General features: G+C 58.3%; 1 protein-coding gene across 5 annotated transcripts in view; it reads right to left on the bottom strand.

Moving 5' to 3' along the window:
* PDE9A (phosphodiesterase 9A) overlaps positions 1-19,237 on the bottom strand; it is a 91,634-nt gene extending 72,397 nt beyond the window's left edge. For all 5 annotated transcript variants that reach the window (XM_072969718.1, XM_072969709.1, XM_072969705.1 and 2 more), the window contains exon 1: positions 19,113-19,237. In XM_072969718.1, the coding sequence (XP_072825819.1) occupies positions 19,113-19,181 (69 nt within the window). In that variant the 5' untranslated portion in view covers positions 19,182-19,237. The remainder of the gene's footprint in view (positions 1-19,112) is intronic.
* Between the last annotated feature and the right edge of the window lie 68 nt (positions 19,238-19,305).

The following is a 19,305-nucleotide window of genomic DNA, read 5'->3' as shown; positions in this document are numbered from 1 at the left end:
TCTCAAAATAATGAAATGATTGCATTTTAATAGGTCTCCATGCTGGGACATTATATAGGCACCGAAATCATGTTTGTGAACGCTGCTGATGCAATGAGTGGAAATGATCAAAATAAAAGATTACGTACAAGAAAGCTATTCCCTCTCTCTCCCTGAAGACAACACCGGGAGGGGAGGTCGGGAAACACGAGCGTGGGGCCCCCGTCTGGCGGGGTCGCGGGTTCCTTTCTTTTCTACACAGCTCTGTACTTTTCAAATATCCTGCGATGAATATGCAGGGCTTTGACGACCCAGAAAGGTGCTGTCTCCATCTGGAAGCTGAGGTTAGTAACTGACACAAGAATTACCTTAGGAACCTGCCCTCGAACGGTGGGCAGAGCTGCCTTTCCATCGAATCCCTACGAGAGGGGAAAAGAGGGTCTTTACTGTTTTTATTTGGAAAGAATACTCTTTGGCATTCAGCCAAGTGATGAGAAAATGAAGCACCAGTTAACCAGAGGACAAAAATCAGACTTTAAACAGCATCTGCCTGGGAGCTGGGGGAGGGGAGCGTGAGCAGGAGGCGTGGGGGGATCATCAGAGCGGGGAGGGTGGGCAGAGATGTGCGGGTGGAGGGACAGCACCTCCAGGCATGCACACGCACACAGCCCCCACGGGCCCGTGTGCTGCAGGGACACAGGCCGAGCCACTGACCGAGGACAGGGCTGGAGGGCTCCACCGTGGCCCCGAGGGGGCCGAGGCCGTGCAGACCGAGGGCGGCAGGGAGGCCGCTCCCACCCGCAGTCCTGCTGAGTCCTGGGCCTGCCATTCACGTGCTGGGGCTTCCTGCTAGAGGGACGGCTGTTAAAGGCTGTCTGCAGCTCCAGATCTTAGCTGAATGCCCTTTGGACCCACGCATCTTCCCGACCCCTCCAGGAAGGGTGTGGAGTCCTCCCGAGGGGGCTGCAGAGAGCCTGGCAGGGGCCCTGTGGGGTCCAGACCGGGAGGCGGGGTGAGACCAGCTGGGGAGGGGGAGGGGAGCTGTACCCCAGACTTGGGGAGGGAGTTCTGGTCGACCAGCGCTACCTTGGTCGGGGGCAAGGGGTGGTGGTCGGCCAGCCCTGGGTTCAGATACCCTCTCTTTAAGTAGATTCACGTGTACACTCTTAGGCACCAATGATAAAGCGAGTACTCAGCCGTAATGACCGAACTATCAACACGTTTGAGAAGGGACACGGCATCTCAGGGCTCAGGTCCACCAGGTCGGCACCCAGACAGCTGCCCATGACTGCTGTCCTGAGCCCTGAGTGTCCCGCCCACGGCCACAGGCCGGGGCAAGCCAGGGCCCTCCTCCGGCAGCGTTCGGGAGACCAGTACAACAAACTGAGGCTGATGATGCTGAGGCCAACGTGAGCCTGCGGCTGCCCCCCGAACCCCCAATTCCAAACTCAGTGCTCACACAAGGACCCTGTCTGTTCCCAGTAATTCTCTAGTGGGCGCTACAAGTTTGAATGTATAGAATAGCAGGGCACTACGACATGCCACTTAACTGTGTGTATAAGCTTTACATATTAGGATTGTATGTGAAAATTTTTGAGGGAAAAACAGTTCAGTTGCTAAAACTGTGCAAATTACTACACTAACTCTTTGGCCATCAGGGCACGGGGGGTCTGCAATGAGGATGGTCAGCACGGTCACCTCGGGAGTGGCTGCTCTTAGCGGCTCTGTCTGCCTGGGTGGGCCCTGGGGTGGCTGGAGCCTGAGGGGTTCCCACTGTCTCACATCCCCAGGGTCGCCCTTGGCTGGTGTCAGGGTTGTGCACTGCTCAAAGCATGAGCAGGGTAGAGGAGTGGGTGGGGAGGAGCCAGGGAGCTGGGTTTACTTTCAGCTTCCCCTCTTGCCAGCATGACCCAGAGCAGGTTTCTCAGTCTTTCTGAGGCTCTGACTCTTCACCTGCAGAGTGAGGCCACTCAGGGTTTTAGGAGGATTCACCCTGACATCCAGAGCCCTGGGGTGCATGAGGTGCTCAGTTAAGTGGCAGCTGAGATGACAGGAGGGGCCCCTCGAAACTCACGGGTGTCCTCCCTGGAGACAAGGAGGCTCCTCCTTGACCCCTCAAAGGCCATGTTCACAAGCAAGAGGCACTGAAGACACGCGGCCTGAACTTCAACACGTGATCACCTCTGGGTGGTTCGCGTGTTCGGACACGGGGACATACAACTTGGGATGGCCGTCGCAAAGCACAAACGCACAAAGCTCCGATCGCTCTAACCGACCTCCCTGTATTGGTTACCGGCCATGTCCAGCAACATCCAAAGTGCAGTGAAAACCGGGGTTGCATCAGCATAAATACGTATCAGTTAACAGGGTCACCACGCAGTATTTCAAACACTTTGATAGGTGAAATGATCCATTTGATCTCACTCTGACATGGAGGGAAGTCTTTGGAAGGCGAGGTCGTTGTGGGCAGGACCCAGGGCAGTTCCTCTGTGTTCCAGCCGTGAGCACAGGACCTGTCCATCAGATCAGGGGACACCAGTGCCCAAGCGGCCTCCTGTGTGAACAAGCTGAGGCTGAATTCTGCACCTCTGGTTTTAGGTTACACTGCTAATGGTCCTTGCCACCACCGCCTCCACCATGACCACCATGATCCACTTCCATCACATCCACCACCACGAACACCAACACCATCACCACCACAATCACCACCATTACCACCGTCAACACGGCCTCCGCCTGCCACCTCCACCATGACTACCATGATCCACTTCCACCACATCCACCTCCATGAACACCAACACCATCACCACCACAATCACCACCATTACCACCGTCAACTCGGCCGCCGCCTGCCACCTCCACCATGACCACCATGATCCACTTCCACCACATCCGCCTCCATGAACACCAACACCATCACCACCACAATCACCACCATTACCACCGTCAACACGGCCGCCGCCACCTCCACCATGACTACCATGATCCACTTCCACCACATCCACCTCCATGAACACCAACACCATCACCACCACAATCACCACCATTACCACTGTCAACACGGCCGCCGCCACCTCCACCATGACTATCATGATCCACTTCCACTACATCCACCTCCATGAACACCAACACCATCACCACCATTACCACCATCAACACGGCCGCCACCTGCCACCTCCACCATGACCACCATGATCCACTTCCATCACATCCACCACCACGAACACCAACACCATCACCACCACAATCACCACAATCACCACCATCAACATGGCCACTGCCACCACCGCCAACTAACAAGGTTGAGCCCATGCGTGGGCCAGAACCTGAGCCAAGAGCCTTACACCCTGTGACCCTGGGTCCTTGTAAGAACCTCACTGGTTTGGTGTTATCATCATCCCAATCACAAATGAGGACTCTGAGCCAAGAGAGCGAGCCTGGCCTGGCCAGGTCAGCGTGGCTCTGGATACAACCTCAAACTACTTCGCTCCAAGCCCAGAGATGCGTGCAGTGCCTGACAGCTGAAATCAGGCTTTCAGTGGTGATCTGGATGGGAAGCAGCGGTGGTCTCTTGGCCTCTCCACCACTGTTGCTCCCCGTAACAGTGAATACAGTCTCTGCTTTGTTCTCAGACTACTGGTATTTCCGGCTGCACACTTGGAATGAGGATCGATTTAGACTGCCCCCACCCAGCAGAGAATAAACCAATTCAAGTTCCTTTCTTTTTGTCTATCAGACCATGATTCATTTTTTATTGCTTCTACATTAGCCTCTATAAGCTTTTATAAGGCTTTGTCTGCCCTCAGAGCAAACCAGAGTATCTCAGTCTGGCACCTGGTTCCCGTGCTCCAGCTGTGGGACGGAGCCCACCACACCAGCCGTCAGGACAGCCAGACTCATCCCTCCACCCCTCCCTCCCTGCCTCCCTCCAGCCCTCCATCCAGCCCTCCACCCAGCCCTCCCTCCCTCCACCCACCCATCCAGCCAGCCATCCAGCCACGTAATTCATCTGTGACTCACCTCTAATTATAAATGATACGTATAAATGTGAATACATGGTTCATCCCGTCTTGCACCTTGTGTTTGGAACACATAACAATGTCACACTCAGACAGATCACAGATAACCACCAGGCAGGCAATCACTGCCTCTTTGTTTGCTAAGATAAAAATCTGTATTAGGCCTCATTTCTCTTTCCAATTTAAGAGGTATTTTTTCTGGTCATGTTGTTTGAAAAGAATATAAACTAATAACAAAATTGCAACGTACTCCTATGAGTCCGACACATTACATACAAACGCCGAGAAAGAAAAAGAGCGCCTGTGTGATGGAGACACCGAAACACGGACAACAGCACAGGCACAGCGTGACGGAGCCCCTCCCTCCCTCCCGGCCGTCAGCCCGAGACCCAGCCTGCTGTCTGTGCCCGACTCCTCCCTCCACTGGGGTTATTTTAAAGTTCGTTCTAGACATCATCTTACTTCTTATGGTTTAAGACAGCCAGTGTGCCATCGTCACGCAGGAAGGAAACTGACAACAATCTCATTTCTCAGACTCACATCTACCCTGAGGGCGTGTTCGGATGCTCAGAAGTAATCCGTCTTCTTCAACAAATAAACGGCAAGGAACGTAAAGGGGATGGACATACGGACAGAAAGAGACCGAGGGAGATGGCAGCGAATGCAACGTGTGGGTCTTGTTGGGATCCTGACTTGAAAACAAGCATGTGTGTGTGTGTGTGTGAGAGGGAGAGGTGGTCCCCTTCTCTTTTCTTGCCATTATTTGTTGAAAAACACGTGATCTTTGGTGCTGAAAGCAAGCTCTAAAGGTGGGAGTCATCAGTCCTATTTTGTGGATATTAAGGCTCAGAGAGTTGAGGAGTTCTTCCATGGTCACACAGCACCTGAGGGGAGTGAAAAGGGAGGGTGGCTGTGAGCCCAGCGGAGGGTGACGGTCAGCATAAGGGATGGGGTGGGGGGGGGCTTGGCGGGCCAGGCCATCGTGAGACGATGCGGGCAGGTGCGGGGACCACTGGCAATGACCGACTCGGCCCAGGGCAGCGCACGCAGAGCCTCCTGGAACTGTGGGACGGTCAGTTTGGGGCAAATACCAAGAGAGGCCCCTGAAGACCAGCCTCCGACCCTGCAAAGCTTGGAAGGTCATGATGGACATGCTGTGGAAAGGCTTCTGAGCGGGGGCTCCAGGACCTGGCTCTGCTCCTTCTCTAGGAACCGAGGGGCCCCAGGTGGGTCTCCTGGCATCTCCGGGTCTCAGATGGCCCATCCTCAGAGTGTGGATGATGCCAGCTTCACCTGCTTCCAGGCGCCGTTTCCGCCCTGAACCCCAGATGCTGGAATGACCACCTCAACCCTGGGCAAGGGGCACGTGCACATGGCGCCGGGGAGACCAAGGCCTCCTGGTTCAACGCCCGGCTCTGCCTCTCACGGACTCTGGGACTGTGGGCAAACCCTTCCCCTCTTCACTGCATACTGTCCTCATCTGCAACACAGGGAAGAGACTGGCAGCCTCCATAAAATACTGACAAAGGTGTCTGGTATCTGGTATCCGAACATCCGCCAGCAGGTACCATCCCATCTGCAGGTGAGGAAACAGGCCCGCGATCACACAGCCAGCATATACGGCCCTGCTGGGCGCAAACCCCAGAATGCTGGTTCCAGGGCTGCTGGATAAGCAACCGAGGGACTAGGGGGCAGGGGTGGTGGGATGATCTGAAGCCCACCAGGGCCCCCGAGATTCATCTCTCTCCGTTACGCACTTTCTCTTGGGTCCAGCACACAGGACGCCCTCCAGGAATGTCTGTCAGGTGAAAGGGTTTGAGAGGCACGTTTGCCAAATGGGGCCTGAGTTAATTCAATCAAAATGCACAGCAAGCTTTGGTCAGGGAGTTGAGAGATACCTAAGGGCCCCCTGACCCCATGATGTGTAGCAGGCAGCCGAGGAGCTGGTGGTGTCCACAACACACGGGAGAACAAAGGCAGACGGGACACCTCTGTGAAAGAGGGCTGCCCTGGAGGGGTCAGGGGGCCACAGGAGCAGGGGCCTCAGCCGAAGGTGAAGGGAAGGGCGAGCCCCTCACTCTGTCCCACCCACGCTCCAGACCCACTGTCCTGCTGGGTTTAGGGCACAGCGACCACGTGAGAGCAGCCTGTGCAGCTGAGGGAATGTGGCATGAGCTGCGGCCAGAACATGTTTATAACCAAGTGGCTACAGCCCCATGGTCCCTGAATAGTGCTCCATCTCTCGCTGATCCCCACACCCTAACCTGGGCGCTTGGGAGCATGGCCTCCTCAGGGGGCAATGTCTCTGCAGGTGTGATTACATTAAGGCTCCTGACCCAGCAGTCCCACCCCTGGGCACACATCCAGAGGAAACTCTAATCCAAAGAGACACCTGCACCCCAATGTTCACAGCAGCACTATTTATGACAGCCAAGACATGGGAACAACCTAAATGTCCAACACCGGATGACTGGATAAAGAAACTGTGGTATATTTATACAATGGAATACTACTCAGCCATTAAAAAGAATGAAATAATGCCATTTGCAGCAACATGGACGGACCTAGAGATTGTCATTCTAAGAGAAATACGTCAGACAGAGAAAGATAAATATCACATGACATCACTCATACATGGAATCTAAAAATAGTAACACAAATGGAGTCATTTATGAAACAGAAACAGACTCACAGACATAGAGAATAAACTTACAGTTACTGGGGGAAAGGAGGAGGGTGCAGGGATAAATTGGGAGTGTTGGATTCTCAGATACTAACTTCCATATGTAAAATAAACAACAAGGTCTTACTGTGCAGCACAGGCAACTACACTGAAGACCTTGTAATAGCCTATAATGGCAAAGAACATGAAAAGGAATAGATATACATATAAAAATAACTGAATCACTATGCTGCACACCAGAAATTAACACAACATAGTAAACCGACTATACTTCAACTAAAAAAAAGATTAAGGATCTTGAGATCACCCCGGATTACCCAGGTGGGCCCTAAATGAAGTCACAGGATCGCAAGGGAGGCAGAGGGAGAGCTGACGAGACACGGAGGAGGGAGTGATGTGAAGACAAGGCAGAGTGAGACTGGAAGGTGCCGGCCTTGAAGGCTGGAGGGACGCAGCCACAAGCCCAGGCCTGCTGGCGCCCCAGAGCTGGAAGGAGCAGGAACGGATCCTCCCCCGGACACTCTAGAGGAAGGGAGCCTCTGCCGGCACCTTGGTTCTGACCCCAGGGAGACGGATGTGGGACTTCTGGTTTTCAGAGCTGCGACAGAATACATTTTCTGTTGTTTGAGGTCATGCTGTTTGTCGCGATTTGTCACAGCAGCCCCGGCCGCTAACAGACCCTTGACCTCCATGCTGAGAAGGCTGGATCCGTTTTGCAGGGAACAGAAGTCCTTGATGCCGTGTGAAGGGAGTGTACATGTGACTGGGACCGAACTGTGCAGTGGGGCCGAGGAGGATGAGGCCAGGGAGGGCTGGGGCCGGGGAGGGACGGGTTAAAGAGAGGAGACACTGAGGGCTCAGGAGCTGGGAAAGGCTGCCTGCTTACCCGGCCTCCCCTACGAGCTGCTGGGGGCCTGGGGGCCTGGGGACCTGGGGGTCTGGAGGGGAGCGGGCTCTGGCAGCTGTGGGGACTCATGCCCCAGGCGGGATGTTCGGTGGGCAGAAGGCAGCACCCCAGACTGTGCAAATGCCCGCCCGGCTCAGGCTCTGGGCTGCCTCAAGGCTCCGCGGGATGCCGGGGTCCACCTCCCGCCGGCGTCTACGGCGGCCTCCTCATTCGTCATGGCTGACCCCCTCACCGCTCCTGTCATCTTTCTGGGTCACTTGGTTTTTTTTTTTCACTTCTGGTGTCTGAGGCCCAGCTCCACTGCTATAAATAATGGATCACAGGGGACTGGAGATGCAAAAAGCCAGGAGCCGGGAGAATCGGAGATGGAGATCGACTCGGCGGACTGCTTCACGTGAGGACATTTCCGAAGGTGTCTCTCGGATTCCAATCTGCTTTACTTCTTGAGATGGAATCCCAGGAAGAGGCAGCTCTTGATCCGCGACCCTCGCCTCTCCCCTTGCAGGGTCCTCACCCCGCTCTTCTGCTGAACCCCCGCCCCCTTCTCCCGATCTGCCTCAGCTCTGCTGCATCAGGGCTTCAAGTGTGGCCCCGCGCCACCCACCCTGGGGTCAGGGCTCCTGGGCGCCCGCGGAGGGAGGGAGGTGCGGGGAGGACCCGGGGCCACAGCCCCTCGGGGAGCATCCGGGAACCTCCTCCCGACACGCATCCCGCCGCCCCATTCCAGGAGGGAGGGGTGGCAGCAGTTGGGGCACGAGGACCAGACGGAGAAGAAACCATGTGAGAGGAGGCGTGGCCCGGGAGGCGGGAAGGGCCTGCTCCCTGCTCAGGCCAGAGAGCTCCGCCGTCCTGGTGAGCAAGCATCCGAAAAGGGAGTCTGAGGGCTCCAGGCAGGCTCAGCCCTTTCCAGAGACAAGTCAAGGCTTCTAGGGGGGCGGTATTTGGAGGGAGTCTCTTTAAGGAGGTAACTAAGTTAACAGGAGGCCACTGTCTGAGTGCCCCGAGGCGGCCGTAACAAAGTACCACAAACGGCGCTGGAAACAGCAGACGTTTACCCCCTAACAGTTCCGGAGGCTGGAAGCCTGCACTCCCCGGGGTGGCAGGTGTGGGTCTTGCCTGCGTCTCTCCAGCTTCTGGTGGTTGCCAGCGGCCCCTGCGTTCCCGGGCTGTGGCTGCATCAGCCCAGGCCCTGCCTCTGCCTTAGTGGCCTCCTCTGTCTCCACGTCTTCTGCTCTCAGCTGGCGCCAATGTCCCTCTTCTTACAGGACACAGTCACGTGGGATAACGGCCCATCCTCTAGCAGCACGACCGCTTCTCACCTTGATCACAGCTACGAAGACTGTATTTACAAACCCGGTCCCGCTCACAGGTACCAAGGGTTGGGACGTGGACATGCCTTTGGGGGTGGACACAATTCAACCCCAGATAGTGATGAGCTGGGGCAGGACAAGGTGCCATGAGGGACTCAGAGGAACCCAGGCCTTCACACAGGCGCCCTGGTGAACAGTGGCCCAGAGTGTGTAAGTCAGACGTGCCAGAAAGGCTGCTGGGCAGAGCTGGCTGTGAGGACCGGGGAGCCGAGAAGCTTCCATCTGCAGGGGGAGGAGGCCTGCCTTCCTCTCCAATGCCTCCTGTTTTTCCTTTCCTTTTTATTGCTTGAAATTTCATTAGCAAAACTGAGCAGTTTTCCTGCCAGAAAAGAAATGTCTCTGACTGTGGGCGAGGGGGCCTGGAGCGAGTCCACATCTGCCCCACGCCTGCCACCCCGTCCACCATCCCTCCTCTTACCCACACCAAGGCCGGCGTCCACCGCCAGGATAAAGCCCCCGGGCCTCGTCTGCGGCTGCTACAAGTCCCCCAGAGATCGGTATGACCGCTCAATGCCCTTGGAGCCCCGAGATGTAACAGCAGCGGGCGCAGTGTCTCCAGGTCCACGCTGAGCCCAGCACTGTCCCGTGTCACCCAGCACGCGGGGCAGCGTTGCCCGCGCAGCCTCTGCGCCGAACCAAACCATCCCTCCCGGGTGCACTACTTTTAGTTTGAAGCCCGAGGCTCAAAGCCGTTGGCTGAAAGTGGCGAAACCCCTGGTTCCTTCTTCCAGAAGCCAAGCCTAGCTCTTCAGAGGGACCTGGAAGCTTCGAGGGGCCCAGGGCATCCTCTCGGGGCTGCCTGACCAGTCCCTCTGAAGCACATGCAGAAGGTTCACGGGGGGAAGGAGACCGAATCAGAAACCCCAGGCCCAGAGGGCGCCCGGCACCCAGGCGGCAGCCCCACTGCTCCAGCACCGCACCCGAGAGACCCAGGCCCCATCCCTAGAGAGGCCCTGGGCTTTGGAGAGAGGCCCTGGGCTTTGGGGAAAGGCCTGGGAGGGGAGAGGCTGTGCACAGACTAGGTGGAAAAAGTAAGGTGTGAGGCTGGGCACCTGGCTGCATTCTGGGTGAAATGTGGGGGTGCAGGGAGTGGGGGGCAGCAGGTGGAGGGGGATGGACGTTTCCGCAGATCAGAACATCAGCTGTGTCCACCGGTGCACGCAGCCCCACCCGCCACGTGCACTCATGGGAGTCCTTGATCGTGCCACGATGATCAGGGCTTAACCCCTCAGGCGCCTGGTTCTGACTCTGAGAAGGGCTGCCTTTGCCCTCTGCCCACCTGGTCACCACGGGCTCTGCTCCACCATCACCCACGTGTCACCTGCACATGTGTGTCCTCTCAGTTCCCGAGGCTGTGACCCACCTCATCCACCTTTTCAGCGCCACCCAGCACGCTCGGAGGAAACCCACCACTCCTCCCTTTACAGCCTCCGGCAGTACCTGTCCCGACCCTCGCCCCCTGGAGCAGCCCGGGCCGCTCTGCCAGGAGGACACAGATGCCGTCTCCCATCTCTGCTCTTTGGAGCTCAGCCTTCAAAGCACCACAAGCAAAATGGGTCTCAGATACGGGCTGGACCACAACTGCGCACCCTGAGAGCCCCGGGGGGCGTCTGAAGCCAGGCGGTCACTGGCCGTCTCTGCACTCACGTTCCAGGGCTTCTTGTGTTTGTTCTAAGCTCTGGGGTTTCTGTTATTAATAGTGACAGCTGAGGCTTACATAAGAAGCTTCATTGAGAGATTTCAGAGTATGTATAGCCATTAATTTTGAACCTTTAAGCACTGCCCACATCAAGGTTTCCCCACCTTATATAATACAACTGGGCGAAAACATTTTGGGGGCTGCTCCCCAAAGCACTTTGGTAATGACTCGAGCAGCAGACAGGCTCCAGAAGAGCCACCAGCCACACCCGCCTGCTTCTGGCGACAGCCAGCCTTTACATAACAAGTAAGGATGCTCCGGGTTAGCTGTTCTTGCAAATGTCAGCTGCAGGTGGGGAGACGATGGAGGATCTCTAGATGATCACATCAAATACACTGCCTCTTTTTTCCTGTTATTTGTAAGGCTGTAAAAGCAAAACAAACAAACAAAATCCCCCAGGCAGAAGCCGTGAGGGTAAAGGCAGCCTGAATCACTAGGCTCTACTAACCGTCCTGCTTATAGAACGAATCAACTGGCCCCAGGGATGCCCGGCCCCACCTGGACACCGCCTGCTCACCCGGAGCCTGCAGCTTGGCGGTGATCAGAGGGCTGGTGGCCACTTTCCTTCATGGTGGCCCTGAGTCCATGACGTGGATACATAACAAACAAAAACAACACAGCCTTACGGAATGCTCACCATGTGTCAGCCCGTTTAAGCATGGGGCACACATTCTGGAATTTAATCACAGCCACACTCACTTCCCCTCACTTCACAGACGGAGACACCGAGGCACGGCGCTCTCCACCGTGACTCTGTGCTGACGGTAAACGGGCTGTGCGAGTGAGTCTGAAAAGCAACTGTCTTCCCTGAACAGGTTACTCCTCTCCCCACCCGTGGTACGTCACCCTTCAGCAACCACACCACACACAGCCGCCCTCGATGAACACAACCAGGCCCGGGAAACTGGGGGAGAGTTCCACGGAGCACAGTTTTTCAGAAGACACAATAATCCACCATTGCATCAGAACTACGCACGCTTTGCAAACCGAGATAAGAGTGGATATGATTGAGCATTAAAGACAGCGGGCAGATTCACTGATAAATGACCACCAATGACTGGTAAATGCAACAGCAGATTGTGGTCTATGCACACAATGCAATATTATCCGGCCTTGAAAAGGAAGGACGTTCTGACGCATTCACAACAGGGACAAACCTGGAGGACATCATGCTCCGTGGAATAAGCCAGTCGCAAAATACAAACACTGGGTAAGTCCACCTACACGAGGAGCCTAGAGCAGGCAAATTCAGTGAGGCAGGAAGGACACGGTGGGTGGGGGGCAGGGCGGCGAGGGCAAGGGGACTGAATGTTTGGGGGGACAGTTTCAGCTGGGGCCATGAGAAAGCTTTGGAGACGGACGGTGGTGATGGCCACACGACAATGCGAATGTGTTAATCCTGCTGAGCTGGGCACTCAAAAATGGTTAAGATGGTAAAATGTTATCTTCCGTGTATTTTACTACAATTTTTAAAAATTAAAAAAAAATGCGAGGCAGGGAATCTAACGCCAACTGAACAAGATGCCTTGGCTCTTCTTAACTGTATTCAGACCCAGTTTTCAGGCGGCTGCGCGTTTCTGTGCAGGCAAACGCTCCCACTGGATGATGAGTTTGGGAACAGAGGAGATGTGGTCCCTGGTGGGGGTGACAGGGGTGACAGGCGGGCGGGGGGGCCAAGGCGAATTACCACATCGTCAACTGCAAAGATTTGTGTTTCTGAGGTTGAAAACATTTGGAGCCACCCCCAAGGCAGCGAAGGCATTGGCACAGGGACCCCCAGCACGACTGTGACCCTAGGTGGCAGGGAGAGATGCAGGCCCTTTTCATGCTGGCGCAGCGCGATCTCTAAGCATGCATCATCGCAGAGCCTTTCTTCTCACAAAGATTCATAACCCTGGAAACGCAAACACTTAACCACAAAAGTAGAAAGAAATGGCCCGCTGAGCTAAGATGCTGCAGGTCCACCTCAGCCCCACCTCAGCCCCTCGCGCACTGGGCCGCCCCCGGAACCCGCACTGGCTGCGAGCAGCCCCCAGGCTGCAGCCCAAGGCTCTGCCTGGCCGACGGGGGAGGGGGAGCATGGGGACATCCTTCCCTGGGCCAGGGCTGGGCTGCTGCTGTCTTGTTGATGCGGACACCCGAGGGGATCCTCTTAGCCCTTCTTGCCAAAGACCTTTGTCGCCCCAGGAAAGCGACCTGCTGGGTCCCCACGGGGGGTGGGGCCAGTGACAGGATGAAGATGGTTCAGCTTGTGCCGCTTGTGATGGGAGAGGCCGGGGCGGGGAACATGCCTCCCACCCCAGATGGCAAACCCAGGACCCGGCCGGCAGTGACCCAGGGCTTCTGGCCCCCAGCCCCGGCCGCCCACTGCACGGCCCTGCCAGGCCCGTCACCGGCACTGGCGTCCCTTTCATCTTTCAGCAGCACATCGGTTCCCAGGACCCTTTGCTTTCCGTCCCTGGCGACCAGAGCTGTATTCTGCACGGTCCTGAGGCCAGGCGTCCTCTCGGCCCGCAGGGCTCTGGTGAGGACATGGGGCCCTCGCTCAGGGTATGAAGTGACTCTGCTGCCGAAAGGTGTCACCTCGGCTAGGTTGGAGAAAGAGGTGCCTCGGACAGTGGGACTTGGGGCCTCAGGGCCCTGGTGTCGCCCCCTCTTTGTGGTTGCTTGTTCAGAGTCACACTGGGCTCAGTGAGATGTGAAACCAAGGACCCTAAGGCACTGCCATGGTTTCTTCCAGAGCCTTCGAGTGGACAGGTCCAGGGTGAGGGGAGGCAGGGGGACAGGACATGCTTACTGAGCCTCCCCAGCGGTCAGCTCTGCCCTGGGGCCTTTCTGCATGTTACTCAGCGCCATCTGCCTCACCCCATGGGGGGCACCACCACTGCACCCACTTCACGAGGAGAAGGTGACACCCCTCGGGTGTCTCAGCTGCCAAGTGGCAGAGCCGGGCACCATGAGGCTGTCTGTCCCAGCACTGCGGCCCCCAGCCCTCCATACACCCGCTGCGAGCAGCCCCAGCCCCTCCTGCACTTCGTCTGCAAGGCCTCCCTGTCGGTATCCAACAACGTGAGCGGGGTTCGGGCCTCCAGCCCTTCCCCTCCTGGGGCCTCCAGATGTCAGAAAGTGTCCGCTTGGACAGGCCTTCAGACCACAGCAAGCGGGAAGGAGGAGGGAGGCCAGCAGCCTCCTGCCTTCCCAGTGGCCTCAGGCTGGACCTGGGAGAGGCCACGCTTCCCAGAGCTCAGGCAGCCGGGCTGGTGTGCTCCAGCGGCCGGCACGCTTGTTGGAAAAGACTGAAAACTCAGACACTCATTCATTTTCACAGCCCAGTGCTGACCCAGCTGGAGCCGGATGGTCATCGCAAGTGGGGGGTCGGGCCCCCTCCCCGTCACTCCCTGCTCACCTCCACTTACGCTGGAGACCCCCAAAGGGTGTGGGATGACCCCTTTTCCATCTTCCCTTGGTTGCAATTAGCTTATGTTACCATTTCAGTCTCTGCTGAAAGATCTTATGTTGCAAACATTAAAGGAAGAGAAACAACTTTGCTGGGACCCCGGAGGGCGCATGAGGGCTCTCTGTCCTCCTGGCAGTGACAAAAGGAGCGGAGAGCAGCCCTGAGAACTCAGAGGGTCTGCCTGGCCAGGGAGGGTGCCCCTGTATTAATGAGCAAAGGCCCTTCCAGTTGGCAGGAGAAGATGCTCTGAGTTGGGGGTAAAGCAGAGCCCCACGCCGGGGTGGAGGGGAAGGGAACCTCCACTGGGCTCTGCCAGGTGGCCAGACAGACACATCCCAGGAAGGGGAAAGCATTCCAGGAGCCAGGGTGGGGACTCGAGGTGCCACACTGACTGCACTGGACAAAACCGGGGCAGCTGTACCCTTAGGCAAACAGAAGACAGGACTGCGCTGGAGAAGAGCAGGCAGCTGGAAAAGCCAGCTTGTGTCTGCGCAAAAGGCAGGCGCGCCGGCAGAGGGGCCTGGCAGCCCTCGGAGGGCGCAGGGCGGGGCACAGGGCGAGTGGCGCAGGGAGGAGGTCCTGAGCCGCCGGGGGTGTCCCGGGGTGGGGCATGGAGGGCCTGGGCCCCACAGGCCCACAGGGGCTGCATGCCGGCCTCCGAGGAGTCTCTGCACGACCCGGGGTCCCAGGTGGCAACAGGGCCAGGCTGAGGGCCCGGCACACAGGGCTGAGCCCCAGGGGCGAGGGGGAGCAGTCACAGGTGGGGGGGCCACGAGGAGCCACTGGGGACGGTCAGAACAGCAGAAGCGTCCTCTGATGGCGGCGTAACAACTGTCCGGCGCGCTTTCTGCTCCTCCTTTACAGGTTTTTCTCATTGGTTTCATTGTTTTGGAGCAGAAACAACTTAGCAGAACTTCAGTGGCTGTTCACCTATCAAAGCCTGGGCTCCAGCTGCAGAGCGAAGCTGGGACAAAGACGCGGCCGATCGGAGTGGCCGAGGGGGTCCCAGCAGGGTGACATGATGAGGGGCCATCCCGCAGGGAGCTGCTGGGCCCGGGAACTACACCAACAGAGCTGGTCCCTTTCAACGGGACTTACAAATTCCAGGATGGTCATTCCTGCCCAGATGAGGCTTCTCACCAAATCCAAGCCCGAGGCCAGGCCAGGGATCCCACAAAGGCCTCACTCAGCCTCGTGTGGATGGTGAGCAAGCCCACACCCGGACGTGCAGCCAGGCAGGGGCCCCTCAAGCTCCCTGATGCCAAATGCCTCGTCCAGGAGCACCCCAGGCAGCCCAGCTGAGCCCAAGCTTTCTCTGCACATGGATGGGAGAAGGGAGAAGGTTCCAAGGTCAGGGGACCCGAGGAACGAAACAGCAAACCCCCCCAGGTAAGGAAAAGATGCACGAGCTTCCAGATCAGGGTTCTCGGGGCAGGCTTCCCCGCCCCCACTCCCTCCTCCTTCGCCTGGTGCCGGGAGGTGCCAGGTCCCACATGGCGATGAGGGAACAGGTGATGGGGACAGGCGTGTGGAGGTGCTGCTGGCTGCATGGGGCCGGTGCCTGGCCGTCCCCAGCCTGGGTCACCCCAGTCTGTGCACAGGGCTCCTTCCCTGCAAAACCGGTCTTCCCTGAGGGGGCAAACCTATTCACCAGGCCCTGCGTGGCCGGCACCACAGCCCTTCCCACCAGCCGGCTCCTGTCCGTCCCAGGGCACCCTGCAATAGTAAACAGCGGCGGTTTACTCTCTGGCCTTCCCGGGGCCCAGGCCCAGTGCCTGGCTCAGGCCAGAGGGGCCATTGCTCAGCGGGCCTCCCTCAGCATCAAGAATGTCACATCCACGCTGGACCCCAGCTCCCAGCACCCAGCAGAGGCTCAGCGATGTGCCTCATCTGGTTTGATTCTTACAGGCAGCACGGCTTTATCCCCACGTGACAGTGGAGAAATCGTGGCACAGAGAGGTTCGGTAGCTACCCCGAGGCCCTGCAGATGGAAGTGGGGGCCTGAGGACAGACCGCTGTCTGGATCCAGGCACGACCTCTCAGCCACCCCGGATCCTGCTCGTGTGTAGACCCAGGAAGGGCCCAGACTTGGGAAGATAAGTCACATCGGTCCTCCGGGCCTCCTCTGCACGGCCTCTGACGGGAAACCCCATGCACAGAACACGGATCCTTCAAGGGGACCCCAGGACCCTGGATCCTCGTGACTGCCTCGCACTGGACCCCCTGGGCAGGTGATGTGACCGTGTGTGCTAGAGGGTCCTTCACACCAAGAAAGCCTTGAGCCAGCTGCCCAGCAGCCGCTGCAGTTTCTCTAAGCATATGAGATGCCTACGGTATTAGCACTATGGGTCCTTCCTCAGACAGGGCACACGTGCCATCTGTCCCTTCTGACGGCTTTGCCGGGGCAGACACCACCTGCAGAAGCCACTGCGCGGCATGTTATCTTCTTCTTCCCCGTTTGGGCCATCTCCGGGGGAGCATGGAAGGACCAGGAGCCGGGAAGTGGAGGGACAGAGCAGACACCACGCAGGAGCCGTAGGACAACCGACACCTGCCTTGCCTCCTGCCTCCAGCCCCCGCCCACCCGCAGCGCTCTCCCCTCGCGAGCAGCGCGGGCTTTGTGCCCATGGCCTTTCCCAGGGAGGAGCTGGGATGGCTAACAGGGAGACAGAACCCGACTGCGTGTGGGGACCTCTGAGAATTCCTCCAGCGCCTGGAACTTTAAGAACAGAAACCGCAGCCACTGGAAGTGTTGCTGTGGGCGCTGTCGCCGAGGATTTAAAGTCCCGATGCGCTGCTGGGCTCCGCGGCCGAGGTGGGAGACGGTACGGTTTTCCATCCCATGCTCGGAACCCCAGACGACGCGGCTCTCCCCCAGGGTAAAGGTCCAGCCGAGAGTCTCCAAGGGTGTCGGCAGCAAAGGCAGAGGGCGCAGAGCGAGGTCAGGAAGCAGGACGGGACGGGACGGCACAGAGATGACAGAGGTCTGAGGACCACGGCCTGCCTCCTCCCGTTTGCATCAGTTAAAGGACGTGGACGGAACAGAGAGAAGGCATCACACCCACCGTTTTCCAGAGTGTTCCGGGCACTCTGTCCATATGGCCTCTCACAGTGCATGAGGCTATAAAGCAGAAGCTATTGCCCACTGCACCGACCCGGAAGCCACTTCAGGGGGGCCATGGATTAGGTGGGTAGGGTCACAAAAAGGGGCGGAGTCAGCGCTTAGCCTCAGATCCAGCCCCTTCCAAGGCCAAGGCCTCCCTCCCAGCGCAGGTGCCCATGGTCTCCCAGGGCCGCCTGCAGGGCTGTTTTCCTGAGGGTCACCCAGTCCTCAAGTGTCTCAGCCACGAAACCCCTCAGCCCACAATGACAGCCGGGCCTGTACCTCAGCGCTCGCCTCCACCCTCCAGAACCTCTCTTCCACTTTTCACCCACTTGGCACTGAGCTTCTCGGGAGACCTTTGGGAAGTTCTGGGGAAGGAACTGTCCCTTCTGATGGTGACAGCCATCACATCCCACCTCTTTCAAAGGGTCAAAAAGGCCGATCTTTGGCAATTCTCTGTCGGGGTAGAAAAAGTGTGTGTGTATTCATGTGCATGCCTGTTTGCATGTGTGTGTGTGTATGCGCGTGTTTACATGTGGTGCGTGCATGCAAGTGTGTTTGTGCGTGCACATATCTTTACGTGCACGCTGTGTGTGGATGCATGTGCACACGTGTGTGTGCATGCTGGAGAAGGGAAGGATTCAGCAGAGGGCCCTTTCTTCCTTAGGGGAGGCCTTTAAATTTCTGTGCAGTCCCAGGTGCCCAGTCCTGGATGTCACGGGACCTGGGGGGGAGCCCTGCATCAGCTGACTGATGAAATAAGAGGGAGTGCCCACCTGCCCTTGCAGACGCTTCCTGTTCCCTGTTATCTGGTTCCCATGAAGCGGGCTACAGTGGGGGAGGGGAAGCTTGTACTTTTCATTTCATGGGATAGAGGAGGGATGGACGGATCGGGCGAGAGTGGGGGTGGCTTGATGGCAAGTCTATCAGCTGGCAGGGGCACATCTGAGAACTGGAGAGCCCCAAGCCCCTGCACCTGCTCTCTGCCTGGCCAGGGCATGTCTCCCTGGCTTCCCAGCTCTGGGCGCTCCGTGAGAAAAGCAAGGTGAGCCTCGGCAGCTGAGGGCTTCCCTGAGATGTCCAGCTGAGGCTGGGGAGTGCTTCTGTCACTGTGCCCTCCCCACAGGAGGGTCTGAGGGGGGCTTACAGAAGCCCCTCCATGCCAGCGGTCTTAGTGTCCCTCTCTGCCAATCAGAAGCCGGGGATGCTATAAACGCAGAGCTGGTCCAGGGGGCTGGCCAGTCTCTCTGAGGGCCCAGGAGATGGAGCGGCCCCGGGTCACCCCTGTCCTGTCAGAGCTGACTACCTGCTGGGATGGGGACCTGAAGAGGGTGGGGGATGAGCAGCCCCTGCTGGGCTAGCCGGACCCCCACACCTGCTCCTGGCTGGCGAGGAAGAGTGCCGGTCGCCGCAGGGGCTGCGAAGAGCTCCGCACCCCCGTGTCCCGCAGGTCTGCCCACCGGCTCCCGCTCCCGGGGTGAGTCCTCCGGGGCCGTTCCGCCGGAAATAAAAGGCTTCCTGTACCAGCCTCTGAACATAGAACTCAGCCTAATCAGACTTGCGACAAGGAAAGCTCTGCCCACCGAATGGAAAAAATGCCCCCGTGCAGTCGCCACTTCCCACGGGGCCGCACGCAGCGACACCTGCCCTGCAGAGCCTCCCCGACCCCCGCCCGACTTGTCGGAGGCCGCAGCCGGCTCCAAGGACGCGCGGACCGCGGTCCCCCCCCTCCGCCCGCGCCCCCTGGCCGGCACCTCCCCCCCGCCCCCGCTCTGCCTCCGCGACCCCGGCGCTGCCACCCCGGGAGGGGCCGCCGGCGGGCTGGCACAGCGAGGGGCGGGGGGCGTGCCGGAAGGGCGCCGGCGGCGGGCTGGGGAGGCTGGGGAGGGGGCTACCTTCTGAATGCGTCCATCGATGTCCAAGTAGATGGCCTTGGGCCGGTAGCTGGAGGAGCCGGTTCCCATCTTGCGCCGAGCGCTGCACTTGGACTTTTTACTGTACTTTCTCGACGCCAGCCGCCGCGGGGAGGGCGGGGAGTGGGAGGAGGGGGCGGGCGGCGGGAGGACGACGGGGACCGGCCAACCAGAG

The sequence above is a fragment of the Vicugna pacos genome, chromosome 1 (genome assembly GCF_048564905.1).
Source record: "Vicugna pacos chromosome 1, VicPac4, whole genome shotgun sequence".
In the NCBI taxonomy this organism is placed as follows: Eukaryota; Metazoa; Chordata; class Mammalia; order Artiodactyla; family Camelidae; genus Vicugna; species Vicugna pacos.
This window is presented reverse-complemented; position numbering and strand designations above follow the sequence as displayed.